We start from the raw sequence: 14583 nt of genomic DNA on the forward strand, positions 1-14583 counted from the left end.
ATTACTCGTCTATGATATCTTCCAGTTATTTGTTGTGTGTACGTGAGCGCTGATTCCTACCTGAGCGTCCACACACACCCCTCGATGGAGGCCCATGAGCTGCTGAGGATTGTGGGTCAGAAGATGGACAGATCAGAGGAAGACATGGTGCTCGCTGTGGTGTCGCAAACTGGAGGTAAACACACACAAACACAGGCAGAAATGCACATTACATAGTCAACACATAATGTAAGTATTAAATACGCTCTTGAAAGCCTTCTCCTCAGCACCTCGCAACCAAATATGTTCTTGTGAATGGATTATAGACTCCATGTTTTATAGCAGTTAAGTCAATATTAATAAAATATTAATAAAATATTTGAATACAGTTGAATAGTCAATGTTCAGGTCTGTCAGGCCAAGTTTGCTTTGTACCTTTGACTGTCAGAAACAAGAAACTGGATCTTTGACCCATCTATATTGTTTACTTTTACTGAATTTAACCATTTATCTATTGCAACCATTTATTCCATGCATCCCACTAATGTTAGATATTTAAACTTTCTATTCAATAGTTTTAGCTAACGTTAACTATCTAAACTGTTTATCTATTACTTTTAGCTTACCTCACTATTTACAATGTTTCTTTAAGACTCCCGGCTATCACTGTTTCAGCTGTTTGTTCAATACGTTTGGCTAACCGTTTGTTACTTTTATCTATTTGAATCTTTTATCCATTACCGAGTGAACTATTTAGACTTCATGCTAAGCTATAGCATTTTTAATTCATTCTGAATCACAACAAGTGTTCAAGTGTTACAGCTGACTCAATATGCTCAAATCAAATTGTAATTACTGTTTTCTGAGGCTAGATGAATAAATAAACTACTCCACAATGCTTCCATGGACCCTTTGGCAACTGCAGAAGTACAAGTACACCTGGTTGCAGATCTCTGTTCTATCTTGTTAGCTCCAGTTATCATCATAATCTCTCTCCTTCTTCTGTTCTGTATTTGTCTCTGCAGAGCGGAGGGTGTTACAGCCCAGTGACTGTGTGTACTCCGAGTCTCTGACCCCACAGGGAAAGCTCATGGCCTGTCGCAGGGATCTTACTGAGATCTTGGTATGTAAACGCACTGCTCTGTGTGTGCCTCTGTCCTTAACACTGAAGCTTTGCAATTTTTCCAGCTTTGATGGAGGCTAAAGATGCAGTTTGCAGCTTTCACAACCTCTTACAGATGTGATCATTTTGGCATTTGCTGTCTCTGATATTGTCGGTAGCCTCTGTATCATCTTCTGGTTAAATCAGGCATGAACATGAATAATCTAATTCTCCAACTGATGTATTTACACAGAGTTATGATGAGTCATGCGTTATAAGCAAGCCGGAAAGACTCAGGCCAGGTGATTGTTATGAAGTCTGACTCAATAGAGAGAAAAGGTGTGAACCACAATTACTTTGTTGTTGCCCAACCCTGACAGCAGGACTGGAAAGTGCTGTATCAGGACAAAGTGTTTTCCCACAGTGGAGCTTCAGTACTGAATCCTTGAATGATTTTACAATATTGGGAATTTTACCAACTGTTCCAATGATGACCTGTAACCAGAGTCGGACAGAACAATTGTGTTGTAAGAGTCACCGCTCCTCTCTCAGCTTTCACTCCTGCCTGCATGTAGGCTGGAGGAACTTGCTCTAATGGCTCTGTGCTATATTGTTTCTTTGAATGGTGTGTTGTTTGAATCCCCCTCATTGTTCTGTAGTTATTATCCAGGTGAGATGTTGTAACTATTGTTTAGAGATGGCCCCGTTTCTGTGGATAGACAGTACCTGTGTGTATGCACAGTATGTTCTGTATTTTTGTGTACACATTGTCTTTCCTTGTGCTAACTTTACTTTTGTGTGTGCAGCCTCCTTTAACAGACAGTGCTGAGCTAAGCAGGAGGCCAGTGCGACTCTTGGGCATTAACACCTGGGATGTGGCAGCTGCTCTCACACACCTGGACTGGAGCCTCTTCAAATCCATCCATGAGGTATATACTCTCTCTCACACACTCACACACACACACATATATATGCATGTGGTGTGGGCATGTAGCTTATAATAAATTCATATTCATGACGGAGATTGGCAGAACATAAGCATTAAAGATGCAAATGCTCTACAAGACTTGCTGGATCATGAGTACAGAAAGTCTTCCTGCAGCTGAGTGTCTGTCAGGAAGAGCTGAATGTTTGTGAAAAAACAAAGGAAAGATGAAGAATCACAGGCTGTGGATGTTTTTGTATCTTTAAGTCTTCACAATGTTCTGTCCTTGATTACCATTCTCAAATGTGAGCATTTGCTGCCTTTCTCTGTTTTCTATGATGGTAAATCCATTTATTAAGATGTCGCCTTGGATTCTGAAAATCTGTTTTACCGACCATATTCACACAGCGACCATTTTCCACTCGCTCAAATGTTGTATTCCAGTGTGTAGATCATATAAATGAAGGGAATCTGACAGATCAGTAGCTATCTGATCAAAACAGTAGCAAATAAGTGATCAAATGTTTTAACTCGACGGATGTCCCTCTGGATTATCCATTAATCGAGAAAAAGAAGAAAAAGCTGCTGTATGAATGTGGTCTATAGACTAAATGCTTCATCAAATAATCCATAAAAAAATATGGCGATATCCATGGCGAATGAGTCCTCCCTCCCTCCACATGCAGCAAGAGCTGGTGTACTACACCCTCAGCCGTGCTCCTGGCACGGCCCACACGGCGGCGCTCTCAGTTCTGCTCCAACGCTGCAACGAGGTCCAGCAGTGGGTCATGTCCGAGGTGCTCATGTGTGTATCGCTCAACAAGAGAGTGCAGCTGCTCAAGAAGTTCATCAAGATCGCTGCTCAGTAAGAACACACACTCAGAAATACGCACAAATAAAAGTGCATGTATCAAGATTTCCATGCATAATGTCATTTTTAAAAAACATTTTCGTGTGTTTGTAGTTGTAAAGCACAAAGAAATTTGAACTCTGCATTTGCCATCATCATGGGTCTCAACACAGCAGCTGTCAGCCGTCTCAACCAAACCTGGGAGGTAAGTGTGTATGTTGTTGCTTCTTGTGTATTAACACAAATGTGTTTTATGATGAAATTCTGACCTAATAACTTCCTTTCAGAAATGTCCGGGGAAGTTCAAGAAGCTTTTCTCAGAGTTGGAGCTCATCACGGTAAAACTCACTCAACAGACTGAGAGTTAGAAGCAGAGCTTGAAATATATTCCTCTTTTGATGCGATAATCAAATGTTGGATCTCCTTTTCCAATCCTCTCCTTCCACTCTCTTTCTCCATCGCTCCACCATCTTTCCTCAGGATCCATCTTTGAACCACAAAGCCTATAGGGAAGCCTTCAAGAGGATGAAACCTCCCAAGATCCCTTTCATGCCTCTTCTCCTGAAAGGTATCACCGCTTCTCACTCACACAAAGGCACACACGTGTATGCACTTTATAGTTTTTGGTGAATGAACCCCTAATACACTCTTCTTCTCTTAGACATCACCTTTATCCACGAGGGAAATAAGACCTTCCATGACAACCTGGTCAACTTTGAGAAGCTGGTGAGTTGAGTCAGTCTGTAAAGTCATGTGGTTACTACATCATGGCATAAACGGTAGACAGGATATAAATGCAGTCATTTATATAGCACTCTTCCAAATTTCTTTATAAGTCGCCTCTCATTCACCTCAGCCCATACACCTATGACAGCAAGCCACCTTACAAGGTGCTGGCCTAACCAGCGGAAGCAATTTGGGGTTTGGTTTCTTGCCCAAGGACACTTCCACATGTGGACAGGAGGAGCTGGGGATCCAACTGCCAACCCTGCGATTAGCGGACAGCCAGCTCTACCTACTGAGCCACAGCTGCTCCAATCGTACGTTTGTTTCACAGTAATAAATCAAAGCAGCATGTCGGCAAAAAAAAGAGAAGAAAATCTTGAGTTTCTACAAGGGAAAAGAAGAGACAAACAATCAGGTGCTGGTGTGTGAGGACAGGAAAAACTCAGACAGCAGCTGATGTTTGTTTGACAATCTCAAGTTGGGCACACATTTTACCGGATAGAGTCTGCATTGAAAAAGCCAGGGAAAGACTCTCTCTCAACCATCAAATCCCGTCTCAAAACACACCTTTTCAAACAGCTAAAGTCTGACTGATTTTGACGATACTGATTTCAGGTATACATGTTTTCAGGTTGTCCGTCCGTCCTTCCCTTTCTTGTGAATGCGATATCTTAAGAATGCACCGTGACTCTGCGTTCACTGTGACCGTCACAAAACACATTTCTGGATACAACTCAAGAATTCAGACAATAATTACAAGACAATTTGACATAGTTTTTGGGTGAATGAACCCAAAAACCCACAACGCGATTATTCCAGTTTGTTTTTAACTTGGTCTTGTAAGGTGTCCTTGAGTTTTCTGGAAAGCTTTTAACACAAAACACATAAAAAAAACACTTTTTAAAAAATGTTATGCTCAATGTTTATGTTAGTGTTGGCAGTGACACAACATGTCTTCTCTTAAATCAACAGCATATGATCGCAGACACCGTGAGAATGATTCGCCACTGCCAAAGCGACCAGCCAGGTGAGTCTTTTCCCTCCTGCGTGAACTGAGTTGCAGTTACATGGGGTTAGTTACAGAGGCTCTCCAGGCTTGTTGTCTCTCCTCTTGTGACAAACTGTGAATAGCTTCAGGATCCACTCATTGTGAGGAATCTACCGCCACCTGCTGCTCAGTCAGTGTACTGCAGCCGTACCTGAGTCTCTTGTCTCTCCCACACAGTTTTCTCTCACAGTTTCCAAGCAACCATTTCCAGACAGTCTTTGACTCTCTTTATATGGCCATAATACCGTCTGTGTTTATATCAAACGTGTGTACAGAAAGCTCTTCTGGCTGACTAATGTGCATGTTTTTTGTCCGTCTCTCAGGCAACGAGGTAATCGGGGTCGACAGTGCGGAGGTGAGGGCGAGCGTTCACTACCTGCACATTATCGACAATCAGCAGACGCTTTTCGAACTGTCACACAAACTGGAGCCACGCGCTTAAACACACGCGCACACGCACCCTCATAGACGCAACCTCACTGGAGTATGTGAGACATGGCGGACGCTTTCGGTGCAGAGAAATGTCACACACTCACACATCCACTGCAACAAAATCACAGTACCAGCAGAGGTGCCAAGTGGACTAAAACGTGCCATGGGTTCTGACAAAAAGGAGTCCGTGCACACTCTGTGAACTGTCTATAGGAAGAGATTCTGCACATGAAGATTTGCCAAACTGAGACAGACAAGAGAAGGCTGTAATTAGTTTGTACAGTATCTAGTGGACTGAATATGCCCTTGTATTTTTGTTCCTGTGATGAGCTTTTGGTTATTTATGAGCCTGTTCAGCAGGTGGAATGTTTCCTTTTTTAGATTTTTTGTCAAAGTGTCGTCGCCCGCCTCAGAGGTCAACAAGGACTTGATAGCCTCTTCATCATTTCAGTTGCAAATGCAAATGCAAACCGTCTGTGCAGGAGTTAATTTGTTTATCTGGCCACAATCTGCTCGGTGGATGGACTCACGTGATTTCGTCTGCATATCACACACCTGCCTCGTGATGATCCCGGATACACGCCATGGTTATTTAGGTGTTAATGTGTGGAGCTTTCTTTTGGTTATTATGTGGTAGAGTGCTAATGCAGTACAACATTGAAACATATATACACCTTTTTCACAGCGTGTTTTATCAGGCATGTGAAGGAAGCATTGTGAGTATTGACTGACTGTGACGTTTAAAAACACTAAAGCTCTCCTGAACGTGCCCCGTGAGTTCAAACACACGGTTATCGTTTCTACTTAGCATTTTAGAGTCCTGGTTGACTTTTAGCCAAACACTCCTCATGCACTCCTCTCTATGATGTTTTTGTGTGTATAGATAATGCTAATTTTACATTGTATATAATATGGACCTATACATTTTTCAGTGCCAAATGTCACATCGAGTCCTGCAGCACAGACGTACTACAGAGACCGTGGTTTGTTTAGGATTCAGTGTCTTTTAGATTTCCTTGAATTAGCCCTAGAGTGGCAGATCTGAGCCCTCGCAGAGATGCTTTCTGACATTATGATGACTGATTTCAAGGTGCATGATGGTATCCCACTCAAGCTGGGTCGCTATGGAAACACAGCCCCATCATAGAGCTTTTTTTCTTTCTTTTCTTTTTTTTTTATCCTTGAGTTATATTAACAGAGCAAGTCAGACCTTTGTTAAGAAATAGTTTTATTCAACAAAATCATGTTCATTCATTATGACATTGATGACTCATTTTTACTGACTGAACAGATTATTCAGAGGTCCTGGGTAAACTGCCTGAAAAATAAACACAGGGTATGGACAGAATAATAGAAGCACAAGGCCAAAAGCTTCCTCTGTTATGCTGAGACTCTCTGGTTATCATTCTAGCATTGGTTTTCATTATTTTGGCTCTCCAACTACTGGGAAAATGATCCTTTGAACCAAATAAATCCTCATATTCTGACATCGTCCTATGAAAAACACCTATTTGCTATTCAAATCACTGAGGGACAAGCCTGACTTGTTAATAAAATGATCACTCCGCATCAGTCTGTAGTCCTCAGGAAAGAAATGCAGCATGTGATGAGGGAAATCATTCAGAAATTATACCTAATGGGTGACGATATTTACAAATTTAGGGCAAGAAATGCGCGATTGAACCACGAGCAGTCTTCACATCTGGCAGACCTGAGATGTGTTTGTGTTATTTTGTCCTCGCCCTGTATCTGTTCATGCACAGCCAGTCACTTCAGTGGTACATTTCTGCTGAGTAGGAGGAAACATCTAAAGGCAAGATTCCTAAATGTTATGTAGCGATGCATGTCCTGCATTGTTTGGATAGTTAGAAAACACTGGGGGGTAAAGTGCAATACAGTAATGTTTGTCACATCATCATTTCAACGCGAAGCCTTTCAGAGCACAGAGCTGCTTTCTCCTGCAGATCTTAATGAATCATACGCGTTTAAAACATCTTAGGTTCATTACAAAATAAAAATCAAAGATGATCTCAAGGTGAAGACTCACTTTTAAACATAGTACGTGTGTTGTGAGCAGCTTGGACATCGTCTGTTATTAAAAACTCTAAGCTGTTGTTGTCACCAACACTTCCTGTAGATGCTCTGACGCTGAATGTGGAGCCAGTAGTGTGGACTCTATTATCACCAAAACAGATTATTTCCTATTGAAAGCTTATTTTAGCCATTTAAGTAGTACAATTTCAATTATGAAGATCATAAAGTGGATTTCCCATTTAAAGAAATAATATAGCTTTTGCTTAATGACAGCCACTGCCGGTTCTTAAGAGTTATGGGATATTGCTAAATGTCAAAATAATGTTTAGCATTTAGCCAAAATGCTAAGCTACCGTAACAGTAACACTAGTGGAGAAGAGTCAAAACGTCAGAAAAATTGTGTAGCTATATTTACCTGAAATTTGCAGACACTAGCATTAAGCTAAACACTAAGTTAGCATTTTGATATGAAGCTAAGCTACTGTTACAGTAACAGAGGTTGAAAAGAGTCACAGAGTCTGCAAATTGTCATAGCATTTAGCTTAACACTAGCTAAATGCAGTTATGCAGGTGAAAGAGTCATAAAGTCACTGCAAACTGTTATACAGCTATATTTACCTAAAGTTTGTGAACATTGTTGCTAAAATGAGCTATCATTAGCCATCATGCGCTACTAGTCATACCAGACTGTAGCAGCAAAACTGAGTGTGCTGAATTGAGCAACGTATGTTTTATTGGTTTTCAAGTTCAGCGTTTGATTTGCAAGAGGAACACCGTTAAAGTTACACATTCTTGCTTTAAAGATGCTTTTAGTGAAACCAGTGATTCTTTGAGCTGATAAATCAGAGCCATGGTCTGTTCATATTCAGCGTCATAGAAAGGCCTTGTGGTCATTTTTACTATTAACCTGTACATGATGCACACATGCACAAACACACCTCTGCTCATTGTGTTCAAAGAGCAGAATAATTGTGCTATACTAGTTATTTATTGTAATATATTGTTTATTTATGTATTTTTGAGGTGACAGAGGTTCATGTGCCATGTTCAGAGGTTCAACAATATGGAAGTGCATTCTTGAGAAAGAAACATGTTTTTGGTTTGAAGCTGCGATGCTGGAATGTAAAAGTACTTGTTGTTACGTTTTGTGGCCACTTGAGGGCAGCAGAAGAGCAAGTCGGTGTGACGCGTCTGGTGTCTTTCCTCTGCTGTGAGGGACAGGAAACCAACAGGAAGGTGTACTTAGTGTTTTATTGGCTGTCGTCATGACCGTGTAAAGTTACGTTTTTTTAAAGCATTGTTGTTTAAAACCTGTTTGCATGTTAAAATAAAAGACACAAAGTTCACAATGCAAGAGAGGACACGTTGAAGGCTTTGTACTATTGTAATATTGTTGATGTGTAAATATATGCCCATGTTTGGTATGTTATTATTTATCAGTTGTAAATGAAACAAAAAAAAGATAGTCAACCACAAAGCAATACGTCTCCCCTCGTGACCCCTCAACCTCCTGACAGCTGAAGCCACATGTCTTTTCTAAAGCTGCGTTTTACTATGTCAAAATATGACTGAAATGAATAAATTATAGGTTTTATGTGACATCTCCGGCTGAGCTCGTGGTCTTTATTTCTTTAACAGAGACTCTGACACCATCATGCTGTTGTTGTTCCTCCTCTTGTTTGGTCTGGTTCTGGGTGCTGTAAAGAAACACATTTTCTCTTCTAACATATTGCAGCTTTAAGACCCAGGACACCTGAAGAAGGAACCTAGGACTCACATAAATCGAAGCTGCGTCCTTGTTTCCTCCACAAAGAAATGTGTACAATTGAATCCATAAAAAACCAACAGGAATGATTGTGACGCAGTGATATCAAGAGTAATTTATGTTTTTTGTATGAAAAAATAAAAGAAGTGACAACATCTTCATGGATCTATGGCAGCTTCTGATAAATTACTCACCCAGTGATCTTAGTGAGGTGGTCCAAAGGATGAAGGGCACATTGGACTGAAAGGTTCCTTCTGTGGAGTAGGTATGAGAAGTAGATATGCCTGTATCATAGCAATAGAGGGATTGTTGTCGTGACACAATAAAACAATAATTATACTGAAAAACGAGCAGTAAACCTCTCCTGAACGTGCCAGACTTCACAACGTTTGATGAATAGTGAACATTTATTGCTTGTTTTTAACTTCCTTTTTTACTTTTTAGAGTCCTGGTTAATTTTTATCCAAACACTCCTCATGCAAGTTTCTAATGAGACTGTTTTTGTTCCAATAGATAATAACAGTTTTGCATTGTAGTGTGAATAATGTGGACCTAAACATTTGTGAGTGACATATGTCACGGGATGTGGTCTGATGTGGATGTGGTCTGTTGGTTGTGCAGTGGACTTTGTCTTTTGGGATGCAGGACAGCCAGACAACTATAAAGGAAATGAAGACTGTGTTCACAGCAACTTTGGCACATCTCGGAAATGGACCGACCATCAGTGTTCTTTAACTCGTCCCTCTATTTGTGCGTCTCGCATAGCCTGTCCTTCTTAACTTATGTGGTTCCATATTTCTGGTTCAACCTGGTCACTCTTCACCTGTTTCTCTGTTGATGTGCATCAGACCTCTACTACAAAGACAACTATGTACAATGTATGTGTGTGTGCATTTTTATGAATGCTCCAACTCCAGTGGTTGATTAAAGGGGATAATAATTAATAAGTCGTGGGACTGATTAATAATGTTAAATTAATTAAAGGGATAGTTTACCTGGATTGGACTCTGAGATAATCAGTGACTTTCCACCTGTTGTTGTTTGCATTTTGGATTTTGAATATACACATTTACAGCAAATGTACTGTGTTTGTATGCTAACCCAACCAAATTGTTTGTTAGCATATTAGCTTGCATACCTTATTTGGACCACTTGTAGGCCTGTTAGCCTGTTGTTAGCCTGTTAGTACGTTGTTAGCCTTTTGGCATGTTAGCATGTGTACCATATTGTAAAATTACAAAATGTCATTGCTCAATTACTGTTCGGTGCCGTACCCTGATGACAGTTATGCACCATTTCTACTTTTTTTTACAATCACTTCAGAAAAGCTCTTGAATTCAAATTCACAGCAGCTTACTGTAATATTCCAAATAATTTCCCATCATGAATTGTAAAAGCATAATTACACTAGTTTGTTGTCAGAATTTACTGCGAAAACTTGGGGTTTGTTAACAGTGTAGTTCTTGTGTTTTGGATATTTGATATTTGTATATCTACCTAAAGGCATCAAAAGCAGTATTATTAGATGCATTTATCTACACACTGCAACGATGGGTAGAATAAATGTAATAAAAATGAATATTACCCCGACTTCTTTATCCAGTGCAGATGTTACCAATACACATCCCAACAAGACAACAAAATAGACTGAAACAGATTTGTCGGAGTTCATATGACAAACAAAACAAACCTACTGGCAAATGCAGACATACAATGTTTTCAAAATGTATATGTTCACTGGGCAAAATAAGAAATGTACTCTGGTTGTTACCTATATTTCATTCTAGCTTTTCAAATCTTCAAGCCCTCTGAAAGACAGAAATCTTTTCTTCTGATGAAAATGTGCACGACTTAACTGAGTCCATTAAAAAAAACCTACAGCAGTAAAACTTTTATTGGAGTTTCCACTGAAAAGCTCAATGCTCAATCAAGAGGAAGTGACAATAGCTTTATGGATCTATGGCAGCCTGTTATGAGTCCCGTCCCTGTTATTTAAATAGAGGACATGGGATTGCAAAGTTCCTGGCATTTCTGTGGAATAGATATCAGAAGTATCATATAACCAAGTCATTTAGCGACAGCACAGAAACATGCCATGGTTTAACAACTGCTGATAACCAGTACACATGAACAGCTTCTGTTTAATTTCCATGTTTTCATTTCACAGTCCTGGTTAATGTTTTATCCAAACACTCCTTTATGATCATCAGACCAGGATGTATTTGTTCCAATATATCTCCAATGATACGACACCCTCAGTGTAAACACCCTCTCTGAGACCTATAAAAGAAAGTGGGCTCTCTTCTGTCTCTGCAAGATTCTCACTATCATCTGACAGTGCAGATCACTCTGACTCCAAAGACTTCAGAGACTCTCCAACCATCACATCAACCCCTCGTCCTGCACCTGCGACAGAGACTCTGACAGCAACATGTTCTTGTTCCTCTTCTTGTTTGGTCTGGCTCTGGGTGCTGTGTCTTCTTCAGATGATCATCACGTGACGCTGCAGCGTGGCGGCTGTCCCATGTTCTGGTACAGCTTCAACGGCCGCTGCTACAAGTACGTCGCAACACATTTGACCTGGGCTGATGCAGAGCTTTACTGTGTGTCAGAGGGAGCCAACCTGGTGTCTATCCACAGTCTGGAGGAACAGAATTTTGTTAATTCCCTGATCAAGAATTTTGACCCAGCTCGGGGATTCACCTGGAATGGACTCAGTGACACCCAGAAGGAAGGAGGATGGATGTGGTCTGATGGGTCTGCAGTTGACTTTAAGTTTTGGGATGCAGGACAGCCAGACAACTATAAAGGAGTTGAAGACTGTGGACACAACAACTACGGCAAACAATTTAAATGGAATGACATTCAGTGTTTTCAGAGAATGCCTTTTGTTTGTGCAGCTCGCACAGGTTGCCCTTAGAAAACAAGAAGGTTATGCCACATTCATCTTTGTGACTTTCTACCTGTTCCTCTGCATTAATGCATTAAGCCTGCTCTATAAAAATACAAATGTGCAGGTGTGTGTACAGAAGTGATTTCACTGACCTTTATTTTCATGAATTTTGGACACTAATTGATCATTTCAAAAGTGGGTCGAAGGAAATATTTCGGAAACTTTTGAATAATGTCAATATGTTCTTTCTTCCTCATAAACCCAAAGAAAAAATATATGGATTTAGAAGAAAGTTTAAGTGTTACTAATAGAATAGCTGTAAAGGGTTCGTTCTCACTTCATAACTCTCACGCTCTGCTCATGAATAAAAGAGCTTCTTTGGTCATAATGATGTTGTGTACTCAAGTTCAAAATAATATCCTGTGTTAACATATAAAGATGGGCATGATATTGAAACACATGTGAAGCAATGGTAAGAGAACTGTCATGTGTTGGATGTTTAGGAAGAATTGAATTTGGTCTCATATTCTCTTTTTCTCTTTAATGAATCCAAAGAGATATATAGATATACATGTAGGATACTAGACACAGAAAATAATTGATCCCAATAGATACTTTTAATGCATTAAGTGTAAATTGACAGTTGGATCATACATGGACTGTTTTTGGAGTTCTGGTCCATGTATCACCAACCAAAGATTAGTGCAATCTAAAAACCAATAATTGTTAAGATCCAGTCCACCTGAAGAAGGAAACCTAAATCTAAGCTTCTGAAAAAACAACTTTTTCAAGCATCCAAGAATAATCTACTCCAGTAACACAGTGGTAGGTATCAAGAACTATTATGGGTGTTTCCACTGAAAAGCTCAATGCTCAATTGAAAGGAAGTGACAACAGCTTTATGGATCTATGGCAGCCTCTGACAAGTCCCCTCCCTGTTATCTAAATAGAGGACATGGGATTGCAAATTTCCTGGCATTTCTGTGGAATAGACATCAAAAGTATCATATAACCAAGTCATTTAGGGACAGCACAGAAACATGCCGCGGTTTAACAACTGTTGATGACGAGTAAACATTTTTAGCTTCTCTTTTATTTACTTTTTTCCGTTTCAGAGTCCTGGTAAATCTTTGTCCAAACACTCCTCAGTGCTCGTTGGACAAACATGTTTTTGTTCCAGTACACAATATTGATTTTATATTCTGGACCTTTACCTTTTTCAGTGAACTGTTTAGCTCTTTATCATTTAGCTTCATGGTAATTTTCAGCTTAAAAGCTAAGCTACTGTTATAATACTACAAATGGAAGCCCTGTCGTCAGTGAAGCGACCTCTCCCTGTAACATATATGTAGTAACCAAAGAAAGAAAACATTTGAGGCAATGCTTTACATTAAAGTCCTTGTAATAAGTATTAATTCATTGGTAAGGCCCTTATAAGTTCTTATAAGATGCTTATTAGCATTAATAACACTACATAATTGTTTATAATGTAATAATAAACATGTTTGTTGTTAGAGTTTGAAACATTTATAAGCACTTATAAGAAACTATAAGAAAGTGTGGCTGACCAATAATATCACATGAACAGTGGAGACATCCTCTCCAAAAGCATATAAAAGAAAGCAGCCTGTCACCTTCAGGCTCTAGATCGCCCCCAACGGTGCAGATCATCTCCGACCGTCACATCAACCCCTCGTCCTGCAGCTGCGACAGAGACTCTGACACAAACATGCTCTTGTTCCTCTTCTTGTTTGGTCTGGCTCTGGGTGCTGTATCTCCTTCAGATGACCATAACTTGCAGCTGCAGCGTGGCGGCTGTCCCATGTTCTGGCACAACTTCAACGGCCGCTGCTACAAGTACGTCGCAACACACTTGACCTGGGCTGATGCAGAGCTCTACTGTGTGTCAGAGGGAGCCAACCTGGTGTCTATCCACAGTCTGAAGGAACAGAATTTCATCAAAGCCCTGATCAAGAACTTCGACCACGCTGAGGGATCCACCTGGATCGGACTCAGTGACATCCACAAAGAAGGCAGATGGATGTGGTCTGATGGTAGTGCATTGGACTTTGTCTTTTGGATGGGAGGAGAGCCAAACAATGCACATGGAGGAAATGAACACTGTGCTCACAACAACCTTGGCGAACATCGGAAATGGAACGACGAACGGTGTTTTTTAACTCTTCCCTCTATTTGTGAATCTCGCAGAGCCTGTCCTTCTTAACTGATGTGGTTCCATATTTCTGATTCAACCTGGTCACTGTTCACCTGTTTCTCTGTTGATGTGCATTAGACCTCTACTACAAAGATAACTATGTACAATGTTTATGTGTGTGCATTTTCATGAATGCTCCAACTCCAGTGGTTGATTAAAGGGGATAATAATTAATAAGTCGTGGGACTGATTTATAATCTCAAAAGTAAATTAAAGGGATAGTTTGTGTTCTATGAAATGGGGTTGTATGTGGTTCTTATCTGTAGTCAGTGTGTTACATAAAGAAGATGGCGGTCGGCATGACAACACTCAGTGCTCTCATTAAAGGATAACTACCGTTTTTTACAACCTGGACCTTATTTCTAGCAAAATATATGGTCATTTACTCACCCAGATAACTTTGGTGTCATTTGGCGTCCTTTGGACGAAATTAGATCCAGTGTAGCGCCGGTATATCCATATAATGGGAGTGACGGGGCACCGAAGCGCAGCCTCTATGAGCATTATCTGACACGAAACTAGTTCATTTCACCAATATTTTGTTACATACGCTAGTGCTATTCCCCTCTGAGTCCGGGCTTGTCTGCTGTCAACATCCGGGGTCTGTAGGTTGA

General features: G+C 40.3%; 1 protein-coding gene across 1 annotated transcript in view; it reads left to right on the forward strand.

Moving 5' to 3' along the window:
- Nucleotides 1–8697, forward strand: part of rapgef5a (Rap guanine nucleotide exchange factor (GEF) 5a) — a 52931-nt gene extending 44234 nt beyond the window's left edge. The window contains exons 17-26 of the mRNA XM_084380254.1: nt 26–175; nt 1005–1102; nt 1888–2010; nt 2693–2871; nt 2971–3061; nt 3144–3194; nt 3337–3424; nt 3518–3582; nt 4555–4609; nt 4954–8697. Of these exons, the coding sequence (XP_084236380.1) occupies nt 26–175; nt 1005–1102; nt 1888–2010; nt 2693–2871; nt 2971–3061; nt 3144–3194; nt 3337–3424; nt 3518–3582; nt 4555–4609; nt 4954–5072 (1019 nt within the window). The 3' untranslated portion in view covers nt 5073–8697. The remainder of the gene's footprint in view (nt 1–25; nt 176–1004; nt 1103–1887; nt 2011–2692; nt 2872–2970; nt 3062–3143; nt 3195–3336; nt 3425–3517; nt 3583–4554; nt 4610–4953) is intronic.
- The last annotated feature ends 5886 nt before the right edge of the window (nt 8698–14583 follow it).

The sequence above is a fragment of the Pagrus pagrus genome (assembly GCF_965226575.1).
Source record: "Pagrus pagrus genome assembly, chromosome: 17".
NCBI classification, from domain to species: domain Eukaryota; kingdom Metazoa; phylum Chordata; class Actinopteri; order Spariformes; family Sparidae; genus Pagrus; species Pagrus pagrus.